Here is a 21224-nt window from a genome sequence, read left to right on the forward strand (position 1 = left end):
GGATCAGGATTTTCTACCTTGCGGGTCTGCGCTTGCTCACCAGCTTTACATTCGCGATCCATGGTGGAACGGCGGGCGCAGATGGCAAGCGCCTTCATCCGGAGCAGACTGGTCCGACTAACTGATGGATCAAAACATGAACGCCAGTCCCGAAGATTTTGTGGAAGCGGAATACTCAAGCTGTGCCTCGTGAGCGAGCGCACCGATCCGCATGAGAGCACAGCGACCTGTCAATCGGGGGTGTACTCTAGTTGCGCAGACACCAATGAGCATACAGGTGAACACCTTGCGCTTTGAGAGCGGGGTGTCGGGATCATTCAAGTCGGGATGGGTAGAGAGGACTTGAAGCTGCGAAGTAGAGGTGAGATCGCCCGCACACGACTTGCGACTGCAACAGACTTGACGGTCACTTTGCTCGAGGTTCGATCTGAGCGGAATGGAGTTTGGGTAAACATCGCACATCGATCGAGCTTCAATATATCTGCGCTACAGTGGTCTCAGGCGGATATGGAATCATGAGAAAGCATCTAAGCTACAACTACTTAGACTTCATTGCGAGTCCGTTGATAGGCGAGGATCAGGGCAAATGGGCGCAGAGCCTACGCCTGCGTAGACAAAGCCTCGTGTATGGGACTCGCAGCGGGACGCCGCAGCGGTTTCGATCACGCTCAGGGACGTGGTATATGCACCAACATCGCACGATTGGCGGACCCAACACACTCCACATTGTTGCCCCATCAATTCGACATTGTTGCTCGCCCCTCCGCCAGACCGCATCCTGATTGGCATTTGCTGGACGAAGATTATCTCGACAGTCTACTCCCAGGGCGTCCTAATGACTTGGAGACACCTGCATGCCTACATATGGTCGTCGACCAATGATGCGCGGTGCCTGCATGGTGGAGGTGACCGACGAAGAGCTCATCGTCACAAGGCCTTTGGGAGGTGCCCCCTTCATACAGCCCAATCGTGTATGGAATGGAAGAGAGTGTCGGAGGGATGGCGAAGCCCGCGCACCCGACGCACCCAGGCAGCACCTACCAGCCAGATGATGAGGAGCAGGTTCCAAGCCGTGTAAAGGACGACTTCATTTCGCACGTGGAGAAAGACACTGCAACCCGAGGTAAGGCGGCGGATCAATCTGCGCTCGCCCTCCAGCATCCGCGCCCCTGCGATTAGAAGCATCGCAACAATTAGGCACATCCGGTCGCCTGCAGTCACACTCTCATCAAATGATGACGAGTGGTGCTGCTTTGCCGAGATGTTAGGATCCCGGACCACTCTCTCTAATCGCTCCGTCGCGGTGTCCGGCCGGGCGACCTGGCGCGACAATCTACAGAGGAAATGGCGACAGATGACTCACGACTTGAAGCGCTACAGTGTCGGATCCGTGCGTGCAGCACGGACACTATACTTCATCCCTCGCTCTTGCCACTCGCTGGAATTGAGCGGGGAGCCCATGGGCGTCATGCAGGCACAGCTCATTCACGTTGACTCATTCGTGATGTGGATTCATGAATTTGTCGCATGTGGCACACGCACCAACGACGCAGCGCGGCATCGGCGCTCCGTCGAGTTGAAGCTGTTATCAGCAGGTGCTTCACACGCGGGCACTTCGCCTCTGAAAGCAGATCGCAATTCGCGTCGGACGGCGCCGTCATCTCTCGTTTCGCACGACGTTCTTGGGATCGAGCTCTATAGGCCTCTGACGCAAACCGACGGCTTTTCACCCTCATTTCCGAGGACGACACATCTGCAGGAGCCACAGCCGACATACAGAGCCAGGCCTCGGAATTGGCGCCCTTTCTTGCCAACTGCTCGCGATCGCACGATGCATGCTGGTGCTCTCCCCTCCTGCTATAATATGCCCTGGATGAAGCTCAAATGAAATCACAATGCGCGACCAGCATACGCCCATAATTAGGTCTCAGTGCCAGTCTGCTCGATGCAGCATATGGCGCAGTCACACGGGCGCAAGCCACAGCGATTGGACCACTCGTGCTCCATTGCCCATGGCCACCTACAGCACGTTTGACTCGCTCACTGACGCGAGACCAGACTCGACGCTTATGCATTCACAGCGGACTGATAACACCTTTCTTCACGACTCACGACTCTGACATCAGCCATAGGCATTTGTGCAGTCTGCGCACAGCTCGTGCTGAGCCAAGATTCCAGTCTGCGCACATTCACATTGTGGTACACGAGTCGGATTGGAAATACTTGCGCACAGTCCACGCACTCGTGACTTCACTTCAACGTCTTTAAGCTAGAATTTGCCTTCACTCTTCTGCTGCACGCCCAATTAGCCAAAGGCAGAGATCGTGTTCGCACGGCAGCGCAAGACTCACTCACACTGTGACTCACGACTCGCTGTCGTCGCTTCATTAATTTTACGTGCTTGCGCTTGGGCTGTAGAGGCGTCTATAAAATTGCGGCACCCTCTTACCGCCGACACACGCACCCCTCTCCGTCGTTCCCACATCAACGCAACCTTTCCTTTACCCACCACCTACCTGCCTTCTCAATCCTGCCTCGGGCGCACCTCAAGAATTTGCTTGATTTATTCGACCTAAGCTATAAGTCTAGCTCCTCTGCCTGCCTCGTATCTCGCTTCTCTCCCCAGCTCCGACCTCTGTACTTCGCCCTCGATTTGCCTTTCGCCCCGCCACCGCCACCACACCGTATCGTCAGCATCTTACGCCGATCACACTCTCATCACTCACTCCACTCACTCTGAAATTTCCCCGCCTTGCTCAGGCCTCCTTGCCACTTCTGACTATTCCGACGAGGTCAAGCGCTCGTTCTCCAATGTCTACACCCAGCCTACTGCCACAAGCCGTTGTCATGTCGCGTAATTTTGTGGCTATGGGGCCTGCAACCAGGATCAGCAAGCGCTGCCCGTGGACACCGGAAGAAGAACGGCTGCTCGTGGAAGCCGTCACTAAAGGTGAGCGATTATAGCTCCGCATAGCATGACAATTCTTGAAAGGCATCTGACTTGCAGTCTCTTTCCCATGCCTCGGCTTCGCACAGAGACGCCAGGCTGCATCGACTGGCACAGAGTCGCTTCTGCTCTGCCGCCCAACCGCAACAACAAAGACGCCAGAAAGCGCTGGGTGTGCATGAGAGACCGCGCGACGTCGAGCAGCGGCGCTTGGACCGACGAAGAAGATGAGCGCTTGCGTCACGCCATTGCCAAAAATGGTCCTCAGTGGATGCAAGTAGCCAAAGAGGTTCGCACTCGCAATAGCGAACGTGAGTTCTGACAGCGTCAACAGTTGCCGTACTCCTTTGTTGACCTTTCCATGGTGCTCTTGTGGTCCATCAGAATGCTCCAAGCGATGGCATGATGTTCTTGACCCGACGATCTGCCGCAGCCCATGGACACCCGAAGAGGACGAGCGTCTGCTCAATCTAGTACGCGCCGTCGGTCGACACTGGTCACGGATCGCTCACGAGCATTTCGGGCGCCGTACAGGTCTCAGCCTAAAAAACAGGTCAGTAGAATAAGACGGTCCATCACACTCACGATGTCCACGCTGACCTGTCTCACGTCGCGCGCAGGTACATGTATCTCGTTCGCGTGCGCGCCCGCCAAGCGATGGAGTCAAGGCAATCTTCAGCAGGCGACAACGAGATGACAACCAATGATACGTACGCCCGTCGAGGCTCAGAGAGCGTAGTCCGCATGAGCCAGGTTGGATCGAATCGTCGACACACCATCTCCAACTCTACATCTCCCGTCAAGACCTCTTTCGACCACAGCGAGATCGAGGTTCCATCGCAGTCCGCCTACTTTAGCTTCCAAAATGGCCGCATGCAGTCGCACATCGACCACCCACAGGCTCATAGGCCAGTGCCGCAGCACGCTTTTTCGAGCTGGTTGGCCGGCGAAACCCCTCACCGCGGACACGAACAAGCAGTGTACGACGATCGGTCGATTAGTCCGCAATGGGTCACCGCGCCGATGCAGCAGCACAACGCGCATGGCTCGTCCTCGTGTTCCAACTCGCCGCAGACAAGTTATGCGTCATGGCAGACCTTGACTCCGGCGTCTAGCACAGAAATTTCGCCGCATTACCAAACTTCGCCCTGCGGTGGGCTGGACCAAGGCGCTGGAGTCTCACCGATGGAGAGCGTCGGAAGCTACTACTGCCAGCCTAGAACCTTGCTCAGCTCTCCTTCGGAGCCTCGCAATTCTTTCGGAGCCTATGCTGCGAATTACAGCGCATTTGACGAAGCCGAGGGAAGTGCCGGACTGATTGGACCGACACGTCACAATCGCGCCCATACCATTTCGGCACTTGTGCACAATGGTCCCGCTTTGCCCTTGATCAACCACACGAGCCCAATGCGCCACACCATGAGCGGCGCACCTCGTCCTCACCTGAGCCCTTACATGTCACGCGGCGAAGGCATGGTTTCACACACCGTGGACCACAGCGTCCCTCCAGCAATGGGAGCGCCTGCAGGTCTGGATGGCGCCAAACGGGAGCAGACTGAATCGAACCAAGGTATGACGCCAAGTACCTCGGTCAACTCTACCCTAAGCAACAACCCTGATCTTTGGCGTTGTGACACAGAAGGCAGCATCAGCAACAACACGAGCTCCAGCGACATGGACGATGATGTTGATCCCAGCATCCCTCTGCCCCATCAGCGCAACAGAAATCACTCGCTGGCCCTTTCTTGCGCCGCCAACCTCGACGAAGCCGAGAGCAAGGCTTTGATGATGTCTGGCACCATCTCGGCCTCGCCTTCGGCAGCGCAGCAGTGGATGTGATTCCGCTCGGCATCGCTGACGTCAAGCGAGAAATACCAACTCTGCAACATTAGAAGTTGGACCCGTGCCAGATCACCTCGCCTTTCCGACAAAAAAAATCCCTTTCACCGATCGTCTGCAGCTTCGCGCCCAGCCTTCCTGTTACGCCCTGTGAGAACGGAAAGGCTCCTCGATTGTCTTCGACTCACGTGTCACCAGGCCTCCTCATCTTCACCGGTCCTCATCTCGATTCCTTTCCCTCCACTCGCAACGTCATCAGTGTCCCGTCACCAAAAGCGTCGTTCATCGCGTCGGCTTCATTCTCGCTTTGTGTCATCATCTTCGGGGTCATCCGCTTGATGGGCAACCTTCTAACCCCCCTCAGCCCTCCAAAATCGAACAGACTTTTGTCTAATGTGTAACACTTAATGTTGACTTTTCGAGCTATCTAGGCATCACTCTCTTTTTGAGCGACTCATCGGATCAAGGACTCTTGCTCCCCCATTTTCAAGTTCTACTTTATCGGCACGGATATCTCATCCGCGCGCCCTCCTCGAAGGGTCGTGAGTCATTCCTTTCAGAACGCACCGAAACCTGATCCAACTGCCGACACTCTTTTGGGCTCGTTCATCAGAGAATGTCAATTGCTTTTCATCCTTGTTCATGCGCCATCCGTGATGCCGAGCCCATGTGAGGTTGTGAGGTGCTTGTTAGCGTCTTCCAGACATTCGGGCTAATTGGTTGCCTCGAGTGACGCTCTAGTTCTCGGGAGGAATGATGTCATTCTTGACCAAGTACTGAACGATCTGCTCCACCGCCTCGTCCACCGATGTAGCACCCGCCTTGATGTGGATTTCCGGCTTCTGAGGCGCTTCGTACGGAGCAGAGATGCCGGTGAATTCTGCGATTGTGATGAAGCGACGGAGTGAGCTAGAGTTTACAATTGATGAGGTAGCAGCTTGAATACATGCCCAATGACTTTTCAGCACCAGCTTTCCCCTTCCCGCCCCACCTTATCTGCTCACCTTTGATCTCTCCAGCCCTAGCTTTCTTGTACAGGCCCTTGGGATCCCTCTTTTCGCATTCCTCTACAGAAGCATCGACGAACACCTCGATGAAAGGGAGGGGAGGATCGTGCTTTGCATGCAGAGATCTAGCCAGGTCTCGATCGGCAGCGTAGGGCGAGATGAAGGAGGTGATGGTGACTGCGCAGCTGGACGCGAAGAGCAGAGACACCTGGGGTACGACGATGACATCGCGTAGGGGGGTTGGGAGCGAATGCGAGTCAGAATGGTCGTGCATGAGTGGCTCTTTGCATACCGCACCTGCACCGCTTGAGCTGATAGCGGCATTGCATGTATGCGCTCTCTATACGCACCTCTGCGATTCTCCTAATGTTTTCTTCCCTGTCCTTTGGGCTGAAGCCCAAATCCTTGTTCAAACCGAACCGGATATTGTCTCCATCCAGCCTGAAGCTGTTCCTTCCGCTCCTGATCAGCCTGTTCTCGAGCGCTACTGCGATGGTGGACTTGCCGGATGCTGAGAGACCAGTGAACCAAAGCGTCGAGCCCGCAACGCCTAGAGCTGAAGATCGCTCAGAGTAGGTGATGCCTGCATGATGAGTAATGTTGGTCGCCATTGTTTGGATGCTAGAGAGGGAAGTGACTCGGTGCAATGGGAGCAATGACGCTTCAAAGGGACGACTGTTGGAACCGCGCTGGCTATGTTGTTGCTCAAGAGATGAAGGGTCGAAAGGGGAAGAGAATGAACAAGGCAAGCGTATCTGTTCAATTGATGTATCCGACGGACTCGCCCTTGGACTCGCTGACGCTTGGACTCAAAACTTGGATCTTCTAGACCGAAGCGAGCGAGCGCGAGGATTGCATGCAACTCACACCGCATGCACCGCCGTTCCCGCACCTCTCCACTTCTTGATGAGGATTCGTGCTTCGAAAAATTCCCCGGCGAAGGCCAAGCAAAGGATGGCGTGCGAGGCGCAGGAGGCGCGGGAGCGAGCACAGAGTCACGAGTTGAAATTGAGCCGAGGCAAGCGAAGAGCTTCTCGAGAACAATCTAGGCCTTCACGGCCAACCATCAGGCTGGCACAGCAACAGTCGTGAGTGAGTGCATCGTGAATCGTGAATCGTGAATCGTGAATCGTGAATCACATCAATCGTGAAACACGGATCGTGAATCACGATCGAGCGACGACGAATCCGACCCGCATTCTTCAACAGTCTAGGAGGTCGCAACCCAACTCGATAGAAAAATAGATGCTCGTGGCGTTGAGACAATCGGAGACAACAGACAAGACAGACACAATTGGCTTTCCGATGTTGCGTCAACGAGCGTGCAATTTTGAGCAGGACGTGCTGATGAGGATATCAATTGTGATCTTCTACTATACAAGGCGCCAGCGACGATCAAGCTCGGCGATGCTGAGGCAAGAGGCAAGAGACGTGAGCAACTAGCTTCAGAGACGGTGCTCTGGCTTGCTCTATGCGAGACAGGTAGGACAGAGATTGAGGCGGTGACGACTTGCTAGCTGCAAAGATTGAGGAGCAGGAGGCGAACGAGGCGGACGTAAGAGGGAGTGGACGAGCAACTGCTTGCTTCGGTCCCTATATGTCTCGTCAAGCGAGCGATCGGAGCAAAGCGGTCGCTACAAAAAGTACTGAGGAGTTTCTCGCTGCTGTTGGTTCTGCTGAGCCTGTCCATCCGTCTCGTTCTCAGGCGCTTCGGCAAACGTGTTGAAGTGTTTCGATCCATCTGGTCCAACTTCCAATATGCTCGCCATGTTCCCGCACCTGTAGCAGTAATTAGGCGCTGACCAGACCGTCGACAGCTTGTCGTCGTAGAGCACGGAGAACCCCTCCATACAGAGCTGATGAGCTCGCAGAATGTGATGCATGTTGTTTCGCTCCAAGAAATGCTTGACTACTGCTGAGCCAAACGTGTAGCCAGCACCTCTGAGACCACAAAGGAAGCAAGCATCTGTCAGCGATGACCGTGATATTGGTCGTCGATCCACAGAAGTCGGCTTTGACGTACCTTGGACTGATAGCAAAGTCCGTCGCGGCAGGATCCGGATCTGACCATACCAAGTCCGCCATTGGACCTTCATGTGGAATTTCTGACGGCAAAGCCCACAACCTCCTCTTTTCAGCAGCGATCTGGGCACCACGCAGAGTTTTGCACACACCTCTAAATCGATCGATGATCTTGACCTGATCTATGTAGTGCACGCTGGGAGACAACCCTGCCGAAGTTCGGGACCGCAAGCATCAGCGTCAATCTGATTCCGGCGCGCAGAACCGCTTTCAGACCAGACGCACCGCCATGCACGCAGAATATCCGGTCGTCAATGACGACCGACAGAGTGAGGAAGTCGAACATGTCCGTAAAGTAGGTCCACACGTTGGCGCTTCCGTACTTGCGCATACATTCCGCATAGAAGCCGTAAGTCTGGGAAGCAGAGAAGAATACCGAGTACAGAGGGTAAGAAAGCTGAGCTTCTATGAGGAGACATTGATGGACAGCAATTGGACCACGCGAATCACAATGCCGTGCCGGGCTCTGGTTGGAACAGTGCCTGCAGCCCACTCGAGCGCAAGCGCAAGAGCGTTGGACTTCTTGTCGGGCTCGCAAGACAACCAAGACACCTGTTAAGGCTTGAACATGTTTGCTTGACTCACCTGAGTCACAGCCCGACTTTCGTGATTGCCCCGAATTAACTGCACTCTGTCGGGATACCTCAATTTGAGACATGTCAGTAGAGACATCGTCTCCACGCTGAAGTAGCCTCGGTCGACGTAGTCCCCTGCGAGAAGGGTGAGGGGACTGGTCAGATGACCAAATGCTACTGGGGCGCGATACATATGTCCGGCGCTCACCCAGAAAAAGATAGTTGGTGTGGGGAGAGTATCCTCCGATCCTGAAGATTTCTATCAAGTCGTAAAATTGACTGTGAAGCCAGAGAGAGAGAGAGAGCATATCTCGCTGAGCTTTCCAGCTGCAACTCCCACATCCGCTTTCCTCGGCACCCACAACGTCCCCCATCTAAGCGTATACACTCACCCGTGTATGTCCCCAACGACGGTTACGGGAGCAGAAACGTGCACCACATTGCTTTCCCTCATCAGCAGCTCTTTGGTTTTCTCGCAAATCTCCCTCAATAGTGCTTCCCCAAGCAGCTGCTTCGAGAGCAACTGCGAGATACAAGCATCCAGATCGAAAGGCATCTTGTAGTAGATGATGCTATGTGCCACCGTGCGCCCGTGATACTACGTCCGAGATCGAGATCGATGAAAGCAAAGGTGGAGGTGGTGATCCTCGGCTCTGCAACGTCTGGCTTGTGAGCTCGCGATTTGAAGCCCAATGCTCAAAATTGCCAGCGCAAAGAGTCCAAAGGAAGAAGGAGAGACTATGACGGAAGGTGGTACGCCCATCGACAATTGGATCGTGCGTGGAAAGAATGAATCAGACACGGTCAAAGGCAAGGCCCAAGAAAGGCTTCGTTCCCGCAAATCGCGAAGCTTTGGGATGACGCTCGCGTGCGAAGCTACAAGCAGGCTAGCGCAACGGACCTCCGACGTCGAGCTGGCAGCATGCTAGATGCGGCGCAGGGAAGGAAGATGATCTGGTGGTGAGTGGGACGCGTATGCTCGCTCTTTTCGCGCAAGTCATACAGCGGTGCTGCAAAGGCGCGCAACGCGGTGCTGGAAAGCACTCGTGAGTCGAGTCTCGTGACTTTTGAGGCGATTTAAGGATCGAGCTTAGCTTGCATGGGAAAGCCAGCCTTGAGACGCAGGTGTGGTGTCCATGCAGCAGCAGCATGCAAGCTTTGAGCCTCGAATCAATTTGAATGGTGAATCTAGCTGGCTGGCTGAAAGATGCTGTCAAGGCTTGCAAGCTCTTGACTACCACTCATCCCATTCCCACCTTCCGGCGTCCTTCATCGCTGTTCGCTCGTAACAATCAGTTGACACAGTGTAGACATCCTCCAGGAAGCCATTTGTGCCCTGCTTGCCCCTTCCTTTGCATCACATCGCGACACGCTCTTCGCAGGAAAACGCCGCACATCGAGTCGAGCCCGCTGTGCTGTATCCTGGGCTGTCACGATGTCCGAATCTGCCCCCAATCCGGGTTTGCATCCGGTCAGCTCCACTGCGGCTGCTCGTGAGCCACTCAGCGGTCTGGTGGACTCCACTGCCAACCTGAAAGTGTCCGACAAAGAGGATGCAGGCGCTGCAGCTGCAGATTCAGCTTCCAAGTCCAGTGCCCCAGCGGGTGCGAACAAGAAGGCCTCCAAAGCTGCCAAAAAGTCGGCCGCAAACGACGCAGCGGGAGCGCAAAAGCATCCTTTGGAATTCACTCCCAAACCTGCATTCTTCGATGCGAGGTTGGAGATTTTTGAAAAGCTGCAAAAGGAACAGGAGGAGGAGCGGGCGAAGAAGGAAAGGGCGCCCATCAAGATCACCATGCCGGATGGAAGCGAGAGGGATGCCACCAGCTGGGAGACCACACCCATGGATATCGCCAAGGCCATCAGCAAGAGCTTGAGCGATAGAATCGTCATCTCAAAGGTGAGCGTGCGCTCGGCTGCGCTTGCTCGAGCATCCGGGAAGCTAGCATTCGTCCGCGGCGTCTAGATCAGAGCTTAGGAAATGAATGGATGGCAAATCAGGCTGTGTGCTGATGCAATTCTCATTCCAATGTGCTGTGTGGTGCGCGCCACTCAGGTCAATGATCAGCTGTGGGACCTCGAGCGTCCCTTCGAAGGTCCCGCCAAGCTCGAGCTGTTCGACTTTGAGACGCCCGAGGGCAAGCGCGTCTTTTGGCACAGCAGCGCGCACGTTCTAGGAGAAGCAGCAGAGCGTCACTACGGGTGTCACTTGTGCATTGGACCTCCCACCGACGAAGGCTTCTACTACGAGATGGGAATGGGCGACAGTCAAGATCGCACTGTCCGCACAGAAGATTTTGGTGCGCTTGAGACGCTCATCCAGAGCGCCATCAAGGACAAGCAAAAATTTGAAAGGGTCATTGTCACAAAGGAGCAGCTTTTGGAAATGTTCAAGTACAACAAGTACAAGCAGTACATCATCAACACCAAAATCCAAGATGGAACGAGCACTACAGTGTACAGGTGCGGACCTATGGTGGACCTATGTGTCGGCCCACACGTGCCTCATACGGGTCGCATCAAGGCCATGGCCATCTTGAAAAACTCTGCTTCTTATTTCCTGGGTGATCAAGCCAACGACTCGCTTCAGCGGATGTACGGAATTTCGTTTCCCGACAAGAAGCAAATGACTGAGTACAAGCAGTTCTTGGCTGAGGCCGAAAAGCGAGACCACAGGAAGATTGGCAAAGCTCAAGAGCTGTTTCTCTTCAACGAGATGAGTCCTGGCAGTTGTTTCTGGCTGCCCCACGGAGCTCGGATCTACAATACTCTGCTCGAATTTATGAAGGGCGAATACCGAAAGAGAGGCTTCGACGAGGTCATCAGCCCCAACATGTTCAGCTCAAAGCTTTGGACCACCTCGGGCCATTGGCAGAACTACAAGGATGATATGTTCGTCCTGCCAGTAGACAAGGAACAATTTGGACTGAAGCCCATGAATTGCCCAGGACACGCGCTCATGTTTGCCGCCCGTGACAGATCCTACAAGGATCTGCCTTTGAGGTTTGCAGAATTTGGCGTCATCCATCGGAACGAGGCGAGCGGTGCTCTGTCTGGTCTCACGCGCGTGAGAAGATTTGTGCAGGACGATGCCCACATCTTTTGCATGGCGAATCAGGTGAGCGGCTGGGTGCAATCAGGAAAGCGCACCTGAACAGCGCACCGACCTCCTTATCTGCCCTTCGAAACGCAGATCGAAGACGAGGTGACGAGCTGCTTCGAGTTCATGAACGACGTGTACGGCAAGTTTGGCTTCCAATTCAAACTGGAATTGTCGACCAGGCCGGAGAACTTCTTGGGAGACATCGAGACTTGGAATGAGGCTGAGAAACGTCTTCAGAATGCGCTAGACAAGTTCGTGCCGGGCAAATGGGAGCTAAATCCTGGTGATGGCGCATTCTATGGACCCAAGATCGACATTACCATCTCGGACGCTATGCGACGCCAATTCCAGTGGTAAGTGGTGGAAGAACTTTTGATCGTCGCGTGAGCAATTCCGGGACTGGCCAACTGATTGGATCACTCTCGGTCATCAATTCAGCGCCACGATCCAGCTTGACTTCCAGCTGCCTCAGAGATTTGGCCTGCAATTCAGGTCTAACAAGGTCTCGGCGGATGGAAGTGATCACGAGAGGCCGGTCATGGTGAGTTGCTCTTTGTACAGCTATGGTAGAGCTGCCCTGCTGAATTCTACCTCCCTCGCGCTGCGGTCTAGATCCACCGAGCGATTCTCGGCTCTCTCGAAAGATTCATCGCCATCCTCACCGAGCATTTCGCCGGCAAATGGCCTCTTTGGCTCTCCCCCCGTCAGGTAAGCTGCAGCCACCAAAGCCCTTCATTGTCGTCGGGTCTCGGCTTTCTGAATGGCGAACCCACGTCCCACATCACTTGCGCTACAGGTCATGGTCGTCCCCGTCACTCAATCCGTGTACGGATATGCCGAGAGCATCAAGTCCAAGCTCTGGGACCTTGGCTTCTTCACCGATGTGGACCTCACTGCCGAGACCTTGCCAAAGAAGATCCGCACGGCAGAAATCGCTCAATATGTAAGTGCAAGGGTAGATGCATCTACGGTGACGACCACGTCTGAACGGAGTGCTCGCTTTCGCTCTCCTACCAGAACTTTATTCTCGTCGTTGGGCACAGCGAGATGGAGACGAACAGGTGAGATGATACTGTTTCAGGTTAGACAGAAGCGCGCTGCCTCGTTGCAAGATGCTGATGCCTCAACATCCTACGCTTGTACTCTGCAGCGTCAACGTTAGAAACGGGCGAGAGGGGGGCAAAGGTAGAGATGAGATCATCCCGCTCGAGGATGTCTGTCAGAGATTGCTCAAGCTCAAGAATGAGCGGTCCCTCGAGAATAACCTCTGAAATCGTCAAAGCGTGGGCAATGCGCGCACTTCCATGCAATGCTTTCATCGTCAAAATTGCATGCAATAGCTCGAGACTTTGCGCCTCTCTTGTGGTCATCTGCAAAGCTCTCGATGTAGGATAGCTGGCTCTTCTAGAGAAGACGAGACGTGCAAGGTCGAGTCAAGAGGAGTCTCAGATCTACGATCGATGATAGTGGATTGGGCAAAGAAGGAGAGGTAGTCAGTCATGACTCCAAAGAGCGGATGCGCCTCTTCTGCCACTCACGAATCGTTTGTAGCTGTGCGCTTCATACGTCTTCTTGCCCTTTCCGCCACGTTTATGCCTTCCACTAGCAGTGACCTTCATTCTAGGTTCGATCAACCCTCGAACAGTCAGACTCTGGAACCTATCCCTGAACAGATTGCCTTCGGGTCTCAGGCTCCGGAGATTCTCGCTCAATTCTTCTCCCAGCTGCACATCGTCCTCCGCCTTGGGCTTTGGCACTTTGAACTTGCCCAGCCGTTGACCTGCCAAACCTGCTTTTGACAATCTGGACTCGCGTGAAGACAGCTTTGACAGCCGCGAAGCGACGCGCTTCGCTTCGGCTTCGAGAGCTGCCTTCTTGAGGGCGGAAAGAGAGGATAGCTGCGCACGTTGAATCTTGGCGGCTTTGGCTGCAAGGCGGAGAGTTTGCTACAAAGTTGACAGGCGCACGTTCCGCATTGCATTGTCAGCTGAATCAACATTCCATCAGAGGCTGTGACTGCGTATCAGCCTATGCTCCTCACCTCATGACGGACTCTCTTTGCTCGATTTAGCTGCACTCTCGTCTTCCTCTTGGGATCCTTCTTCACGACTGGTGCCTCCGCTTCATCTTCTCCTACAGTATCGTCATCATCTTGCTCAGCTTCATCGCCGACAAGCATACCTCGCACCCTTTTAGCATCGGCCTCATCCATTTTCGCGATCTTGCCTCCATCGTCCCACTCCTTCTTGAAAGCTTCGTGCCTTAGCCGCTCGTGTTCGTGCGCAACAGCCTCGGCACCCACCCGGGCCAAGAGCGCATCGTGTGATTCCAGGGTAGGATTGTAGGATTGGCCGGCGTGCGGCTGCGAGATGGCTGGTCGCGATACATGAACGGAAGCACCAAGGGTTCGAGGAGCTTTCGTCGGCAGCTGGTGAGACATGAGAAAGCAGGAATGCGATCAGGACAAGCCAGACATCTGAAACGCAGAGCACCGGACTCACCTTGTTGAATTCTCTCTGAGCGTTGGCTAGCCACTCGTCCTCCTCCTCCTCAGCAGCGGCAACGTCAACCGCACCGCGCTCGTCCGCTGTTGCGTCTTGCCATATATCTGCGTGAGCATCAGGAGCGGCCTCTCTCACCCTGCCTTGCTCCCCTTCCACCACAGCGCCGAAGGGTCCCCTGATAGTGTGCCCGGCCAATCTCTTGAGCTGATCCTTCTGAGATTTGCTTATTCTGTTCAGCCTTGCTCTGCGCTTGTCTTCTGCTGTCATTTGACCTTCTGAGCTCTTGCTCTGGTCTTGTCGCTTAGCTCGACCGGTCAATGCTGGTACTGCACTGCTGCTCTGCAGACCCTCCATGCTGCGCAGAGGCTTCTTCAGCCTGTGAGACCTGGCAAGTTGACGCGCAACGTCTTCGTCCCCCACCCTGTCCTCCACAAACAGCTCGTCAAAACCCGCTGCCTTGTCCTTCTCTGTCTCGTCGTCGATCTTCTTTCCCTTTCCCTTGCCTTTGGTGGAAGTCCGTGACGGCAAGCCTGCTCTCTCTCTGGCCCTCGCCTCTTCCATTCCAGCTTCCACCTCTGATAAGTCGACATGCTTCCTCCATGACGCCTTGTTCTTTCGCGATGTCCGGCGCGACGATTGGCCGGACCTTGCATCCATCAGTCCCGAAGCGTCTTTGCTTCGCGGTGCTGAGCTCGATTTGGGCATCTTGAAAGACTCTTACAACGACGGAGCTCTCTTTGACCTGTGTGCGATTTCAGGTGCCGAACCTCGCGCTATCTTGCGGCGGTATTCAGCTCCTTCAGTAGAGATGCTGGAAGATTGTTGAGCGTGGTAGTATAATTATCAAGATTGACCGTGGGCAAGGACTGACAGAGGCAGTGAGAAGAAGGCGGTCAAGTCTGTCCCTTCGACATCGAGCCACATTCAAGATTTGATGCAGCGGCCAAATTTCACGACACATCCCTCTCTCTCGCACGGGAGCACATTGAGCAGCCCGTGTCGAGTCACGTGCGTGTGTGCGCAGTCCACGTGCGCGAAGGGCGCTCGCTGCTGATGAGGCGCGTTTCCAAACGGCTTCAACCGGTTGGCTGGCCCTGCCTATACATGCTGTATGCCTGCGTGCCGCGTTCTTGAAGGCGCCCGCCCGCGCTCGCTCGCCCATTCGGGTGCAGTCGCACGCAGCAAGGCTGGCGTTTGGGCTCACCAAGCGGCACGCACGCAGCGAACGCAGCCTACCGCACACACACACATCTTCTCAGCGCGGACACGCGTTTGCGCTTGCTCGTTGCCTGTTTGAGCTTCCAAGTGATTCACAAATCACAAGCAGGTACCCTATCTAACCTTGCCAGAACGCCATCACGCCACCGCTCCGCATTCTCTTCGTCTATCCGCTAGTCTTCGTAGCCTGCCGTTGAGCTATCGCAAAATGTCGGCTCGTTACTTGGTTAACAGCGCTCTCCGCAGCCCAGCGGTGCTCAGACCCGCTGCTCCTTCTCTCACCCGATCTGTCCCTCGCTCTTTCGCTAGCATTGCTCAGAGGCAGGTGAGTACTTTGAAAGAGACTTCCCGCGCGGTGGATCTCGATTGTGCTGGATACAGCAGCGGCTCTCTCCTTTGCAAATCGGAGCAGCGGCGTGCAGATGCGCAAAAGTGGGCACGAAGGAAATCGTGGGCAGGCGAAATGCACACACTTGCGCATGTGCCCAAGGATCGGGAAGAATGCAGTCGGACCTTCGAGCTCACCAAAGATGTCGAGAACCTCAGCGCCATGTAGAGGCGGATCATTTGCTTGTCGGAGGAATAGCTGGAGCGTTCTGGCTGACATGTCATGTGCGCTCCCGTTCTTCTTCGCAGCCCATCACGCAGACCACGACTCTGCCAAATGGTCTTACCGTTGCGACAGAATCCAGCCCTTCCGCACAGACGGCCACCGTGGGTGTCTGGATTGATGCTGGTTCGCGAGCGGAGACGGACAGGACCAACGGAACTGCGCATTTCTTGGAGCACATGGCCTTCAAAGGTGAGTCTGCACGTCGAACCACATCCGAAGTTCGCCGAAGTGAAAAGAGAGGCGTACTGCGCACTAGAAGCGGACGTGGTCAGTGCAGGCACTCATCCAGCATAAGCCTTTGCTCGTTCATTGAATTACAGGCACGGGTCGCCGCAATCAGCACGCCTTGGAGCTGGAAGTAGAGAACCTGGGTGCGCACCTCAACGCATACACTTCCCGAGAGCAAACAGTCTACTACGCCAAGGCTTTCCGCAAGGACGTGCCCCAAGCAGTGGACATCATTTCTGATATTTTGCAAAATTCCAAATTGGAGAACGGTGCCATCGAGAGGGAACGCGATGTGATTCTGCGCGAGCAGGAGGAGGTCGACAAGCAGCTGGATGAGGTCGTGTTTGATCACCTCCACTCCGTGGCTTTCCAAGGTGAGTCTGCAAAGGGAGCATGGACACATCCCATGCTTCTGCCTGCTCACGTGCCCCCGCGCGTCTCTCTCTCATCTTGGCAGGACAAGCCTTGGGACGCACCATCCTTGGACCCAAGGAGAACATTCTCTCCATCAAGCGCGACGATCTCGCCTCCTACATTCAGACCAACTACTCCGCCGACCGAATGGTTCTCGTTGGTGCTGGTGGTATTGAACACGACGCCCTTGTGAAGCTGGCCGAGAAAAATTTTGGCAGCCTGCCCACTTCTTCCAATCCCATCAAGCTGGGCAACACCGCTGGTCCCAAGACCAAGTTCGTAGGGTCTGAGGTCCGCATTCGCGATGATGACTCGCCCACCATCAACCTTGCCATCGCGGTCGAGGGAGCTGGGTGGTCTAGCCCTGACTACTTCCCCTTGTTGGTTCTGCAAGCCATCATGGGCAACTGGGACCGATCTCTTGGATCGAGTCCTCTGCTCAGCTCGCGCTTGTCTCACATTTACTCTTCCAACAACTACGCCAACTCCTTCATGCACTTCAGCACCTCCTACTCCGACACAGGTCTTTGGGGCATCTACATTGTCTCGGAAAACTTTATGAACTTGGACGATGTGGTGCACTTTACCCTGAGGGAGTGGCAGAGGATGAGCTCGGCGCCTACTGAGGGAGAGGTGGAGAGAGCAAAGAGCCAACTCAAGGCAAGCTTGCTTCTGGGTCTGGACGGAACCACCGCGATCGCGGAGGACATTGGTCGTCAACTCGTCACTACTGGTCGCAGAGCTACACCTGCGGAAATCTCTGCCGCCATCGAGGCTGTTGGACCTGCTCAGATCCAACAAGTCGCCCGCAAGTACCTTTGTGAGTCACGAACTTTTCAATGAGGCGGTCCACTGTTCTTACACTCATTCGCTCATTCGTTCCAACAGGGGACGCTGATATCGCCATCTCCGCTCATGGTCGCGTGGAAGGATTGCTCGACTACAGCAGAAGTGAGTACAAGGGCAGAGCCTGACAGACCGACTCGTGCACCGACATGTAACTTACATGTCCCACCCTATTCACCCCTCACCGCAGTTCGCAACGACATGTCGAGCATGTGAGTACGACGCGACCGGCCCACTCTGAGCAGCGATCTTGATGCTGATGTTCTCGTCTTCTGATCTCCGCAGGGTGTGGTAAAGAACTCCCGTCTACCGCATTGTGCCAGACGCCTGTATTCGCGTAGACTTGCGCCTTCTGTAGACCGGAGCGAGCAATCAAATTGTCGTCGTCTTTAGGAAAGCTGAGGCTCAAAGCGTGACCGTTCCAACGTCGATTGAGCGGTCAATGCTTGCCGTTCATGCTGCATCGTGAAAGCAGAGTGGCGAATGGACGTAAGGTGCCTCACGAGTGAGCAGGGATCTCAAACCCGTCTCCAGTCTGAGCGACAGAAACGCCGGCAGACGAGAAAAACGACGGAAGTCGATGAAGCATGCTGCCCAGCCGACATTGCGCAATCACTCAGTGCTCTCCGTGAATATCTTGACCCACCTCCGTGCGATGCGTCCGGAGGCATGATATGAAGTGCGTCAGGGCCGTTGAGTAGGGTTGCAGCATGGATAAGAATGAGATCCTTATCGACGCAGGGGTACAGTGACGCAGGACAGATCCGATGACGGTTCTACACCAGCGTCATGACCCAGTCAGAGTCCGAGTTGCGAAAGGCGAGAGAGTGGAGACGGCGATTAGTGATCATTCCGAGTCACAAAGGTTTTGACGCTGTATCACCTTGCGCAGAAGGCTTTTCTCCGTTAGCGCAAGCTGTCGGATCGGGGAAAAGGCGCCAGGCTCGTGAAGCTTCCTTCACAGCCAGCTCGTGCTGGTACAAATGTCTTTTAGCGGCCTTGCTGCACGCACCAGCATCCTCTTGGCGAAACGCGCTGCAAGACGCCGGACGAAGCGCGAGGATACGGAGCTACGCAGGCTTGGCAGGCGGGACTTCATCACGACTCGTGACTGTTTAGCTTAAGTCCGACATTTCACGCGCACCACAGCGCGCGGCGCGAATAAAGTCCGGAAGAACCGCTTGCCGTGACCGCTGCTGCTTGCTCTGCATATCTCCATCAAGATTTTTGTGCACGGATAGGTCATGATCACAACCGCAATGCTTCTTCTCCAAAGGGAGTGAGAGTGGTGAGTTTGTGATCAATGTATCGTAACGACCGTAATCGTGAAACTGAGGAAGAGAAGCAAAAGGTGCATGAGCTTGCGCACCCGTCACTGCATGCTCCGATGCAACCTGAACGAGGTTTGCAGCGAGGTTTGCAGCATGCACAGGACTGATGGTACCATACGCTTGTCTGCGAACGAAAGTGACCGATAAAGGTACAAAAAGGGGGAACTTCGTGGCCACTTAATGTTGTCGCTCATCCTCAACTCACAACCGACTAAGCAACAAGCGAGGCTGAGACTGCCTCTTCTTAGCCTGCCCCCGCCAGCCGAGTCTTGCCTCTTCTAACCCATAGACACGCCTACCCTCGCAGCAAGCATGTCTACTATTGCCTCGGTCTTCTCGACCTCCATCGCGGGAGAGATACTCAATCATCTCACCCACGGTACGGTAGCCACGCGGCCGGAACAATCGCAGCATTTTGTCCCTCCATACGCTCTCCAATCAGCAACAAAGGCTCTTGATGCAGTGCCCGAACTTTCAGAAAAGGCAGCGCGCTCCTCGTACACGTCTTCTGGCAATGCGACGCCCCGCCCTGCGAGCGTCGCCGATGTTAAAGGGCGAGCTTCCAGTGCCGAAACTCTAGCAGATGAAGCAAAGGCAGCTATCAAGCCTGCGCAGGATGTTGAAGCAGGCGTCAAAGAAATGTCTGAAGGCTTCACAGATGGCGCTGCGCCCGAACGGATAGAGTCTCGGATCCTACCCTCGAAGCCTATCCCTAAAGGCGTCAAGGTGGTGGGCTGGTACTCGGATGATGACGATGAGAATCCTCAGAACTGGTCGAGCCGCAAAAAGCAGAGCGTGGCGATGCTGATCAGCTTCATGACGTTCAGCGTCTACGCCTCTTCCGCCGCATACACGCCCTCCATACCCGGCGTCATGGCAGAATTCCAAGTATCGCAGGTGCAAGCCATCATGGGTCTTTCGCTCTTCGTCATCGCGTACGGAATTGGTCCCATCTTCTTCTCGGGTCCCTCAGAGCTGGCAGTTTTAGGCCGCAACCGGCTCTACATTCCTACACACATTCTCCTCGTAGCCAGCAACTTTTTGGCTGCTTTCGCACCAAACTATTCGACCTTGATGGCAGCTCGGTTCATGGCCGGCTTCTTTGGCTCCCCAGCCCTGGCAACGGGCGGAGCATCCTTGGGCGACATGTTTGACAACCTCAAACTGCCCATCTACATCGCCGTCTGGAGCGGAGGAGCCATCTGTGGCCCTGTTTTCGGACCTGTGCTTGGAGGATACGCAGCGCAGTACAGTACGTGGAGATGGCCACTCTACATCATCACGATTCTGAGCATCATCAGTCTATTCTGCTTGACATTCTTGCTGCCCGAGACTTATGCACCCACAATCCTGCTGCACCGCGCTCAACGCCTGCGCAAGTTGACAGGAGACGAATCCCTTAAGAGTCAAAGCGAAATCGATCAAGACTCCGTCGCCTTTTCTTCCATCTTGGCCGAGTCCATCTGGAGGCCCATCCGTCTCGCTTTCGAGCCCATCGTCTTTTTCACCTGCGCCTACCTCGGCCTGGTCTATGCCGCCTTCTACCTCTTCTTTGAGGCCTTTCCCATCCTCTACTCTTCCTACGGCTGGGGTCTCGGAGCTCAGTCGCTGCCCTTCTTGGCCTTTGCAGTCTCGGGCGTCATCTCCGTCGGCGCATACATCTGGTACATTCAAAACATCTACGCTCCTCGATTTAGGGCCAAGGCTGAAAAGGGTATCATCGAGCCGGAAGACAGGCTCAGCATCGCTTTGGCCGGCTTTGCTGCTTTTCCGGTCTCCATCCTCATCTTTGGTTGGACAGCAGAATATCAAGTGCACTGGATCGTTCCGACCATCTTTGCAGCTCTGCTACTCCCCAGCGTCTTTTTATCATTTCAATCCCTGCTCGTCTATCTGCCAATGTGCTACCCTACCGTCGCAGCTTCCGTCTTGGCCACCTGCTCCGTCATCAGATCCAGCTTGGCGGGCGCTTTCCCGATCTTTGGACACGCTTTCTACAGCAAGCTTGGATTGGGAGTTGGAAGCACAGTCATCGCTGCCATCGGCATCGCCCTCGGACTTTGGCTGTTTGTCCTTCGCAAGTGGGGCGTTGTGCTGAGGAGAAGATCAAAGTATGCTCATGTCTACTAGTCTGCGCTCACCACGATGCGTTCTTCGCTCCTTTTGTAACATACCCCTGTGCCTCGCAATCACCTCCAGATGCAATCGATGGTTGAATTGTGATCAACACTTACAGGCCTGGCAGTTCGCTCACTCGTGGGTCTGCACGCATTTCCAAGACTCTAGATGTCGTTATATACTCGACTACGTCCAGGCGGCCAAGGTCCTCAAGAATGGTGTGAGGCTGTATATGGTGGTCTGTGCAAATGTGATTGGCGCCCTTTGAGCTGCAAAGACCGGCAGATGAAATTGGCGTCGCAATTGAATGGGAGTCTGAGTCATCATGCAGCGATGAATGGGTGAGTATCGCTGTGTTTGTGTGAGATGCGTGACCTGAAACAATCACAGACCACAGTC

General features: G+C 54.8%; 7 protein-coding genes across 7 annotated transcripts; 4 read left to right on the forward strand and 3 right to left on the reverse strand.

The window, feature by feature from the left end:
• Nucleotides 1-2680: 2680 nt before the first annotated feature.
• IE81DRAFT_312015 (hypothetical protein) lies at nucleotides 2681-3513 on the forward strand (the record flags this gene model as incomplete). The annotated part of the gene is made up of 4 exons (XM_025512449.1): nucleotides 2681-2689; nucleotides 2761-2950; nucleotides 3037-3258; nucleotides 3332-3513. Exons 2-4 carry the CDS (start codon nucleotides 2812-2814, stop codon nucleotides 3511-3513), a joined length of 543 nt encoding a protein of 180 aa, XP_025370649.1. The 5' UTR covers nucleotides 2681-2689; nucleotides 2761-2811.
• A 1671-nt stretch (nucleotides 3514-5184) lies between these two features.
• Nucleotides 5185-6646, reverse strand: IE81DRAFT_322347 (hypothetical protein). Its single transcript, XM_025513608.1, has 3 exons — nucleotides 6144-6646; nucleotides 5791-6001; nucleotides 5185-5666 (listed from the first exon to the last, which is right to left on the reverse strand). Exons 1-3 carry the CDS (start codon nucleotides 6402-6404, stop codon nucleotides 5524-5526), a joined length of 615 nt encoding a protein of 204 aa, XP_025370650.1. The 5' UTR covers nucleotides 6405-6646; the 3' UTR covers nucleotides 5185-5523.
• Nucleotides 6647-7135: 489 nt separating this feature from the next.
• Nucleotides 7136-9262, reverse strand: IE81DRAFT_322349 (Metallo-dependent phosphatase). Its single transcript, XM_025513609.1, has 7 exons — nucleotides 8843-9262; nucleotides 8659-8729; nucleotides 8461-8585; nucleotides 8101-8230; nucleotides 7968-8024; nucleotides 7817-7898; nucleotides 7136-7734 (listed from the first exon to the last, which is right to left on the reverse strand). The coding sequence occupies exons 1-7, from the start codon at nucleotides 9004-9006 to the stop codon at nucleotides 7428-7430; spliced, it is 936 nt and encodes a 311-aa protein (XP_025370651.1). The 5' UTR covers nucleotides 9007-9262; the 3' UTR covers nucleotides 7136-7427.
• A 412-nt stretch (nucleotides 9263-9674) lies between these two features.
• On the forward strand, nucleotides 9675-12902 carry IE81DRAFT_322350 (threonyl-tRNA synthetase). The gene is made up of 8 exons (XM_025513610.1): nucleotides 9675-10350; nucleotides 10507-11568; nucleotides 11644-11906; nucleotides 11992-12094; nucleotides 12166-12261; nucleotides 12350-12496; nucleotides 12571-12614; nucleotides 12704-12902. The coding sequence occupies exons 1-8, from the start codon at nucleotides 9886-9888 to the stop codon at nucleotides 12822-12824; spliced, it is 2301 nt and encodes a 766-aa protein (XP_025370652.1). The 5' UTR covers nucleotides 9675-9885; the 3' UTR covers nucleotides 12825-12902.
• IE81DRAFT_354647 (P60-like protein) lies at nucleotides 12570-14762 on the reverse strand (the record flags this gene model as incomplete). The annotated part of the gene is made up of 5 exons (XM_025516664.1): nucleotides 12570-13004; nucleotides 13092-13499; nucleotides 13595-13686; nucleotides 13735-13981; nucleotides 14055-14762. 5 exons carry the CDS (start codon nucleotides 14760-14762, stop codon nucleotides 12999-13001), a joined length of 1461 nt encoding a protein of 486 aa, XP_025370653.1. The 3' UTR covers nucleotides 12570-12998.
• A 644-nt stretch (nucleotides 14763-15406) lies between these two features.
• On the forward strand, nucleotides 15407-17773 carry IE81DRAFT_322351 (putative MAS1-mitochondrial processing peptidase beta chain precursor). The gene is made up of 7 exons (XM_025513611.1): nucleotides 15407-15600; nucleotides 15912-16077; nucleotides 16209-16490; nucleotides 16574-17350; nucleotides 17419-17481; nucleotides 17567-17588; nucleotides 17662-17773. The coding sequence occupies exons 1-7, from the start codon at nucleotides 15484-15486 to the stop codon at nucleotides 17669-17671; spliced, it is 1437 nt and encodes a 478-aa protein (XP_025370654.1). The 5' UTR covers nucleotides 15407-15483; the 3' UTR covers nucleotides 17672-17773.
• An 888-nt stretch (nucleotides 17774-18661) lies between these two features.
• Nucleotides 18662-20918, forward strand: IE81DRAFT_322354 (MFS general substrate transporter). The gene has a single exon (XM_025513612.1). The coding sequence runs from the start codon at nucleotides 19020-19022 to the stop codon at nucleotides 20835-20837; it is 1818 nt and encodes a 605-aa protein (XP_025370655.1). The 5' UTR covers nucleotides 18662-19019; the 3' UTR covers nucleotides 20838-20918.
• Nucleotides 20919-21224: the final 306 nt, after the last annotated feature.

This window comes from Ceraceosorus guamensis (genome assembly GCF_003144195.1).
Source record: "Ceraceosorus guamensis strain MCA 4658 unplaced genomic scaffold IE81scaffold_19, whole genome shotgun sequence".
Classification (NCBI taxonomy): domain Eukaryota; kingdom Fungi; phylum Basidiomycota; class Exobasidiomycetes; order Ceraceosorales; family Ceraceosoraceae; genus Ceraceosorus; species Ceraceosorus guamensis.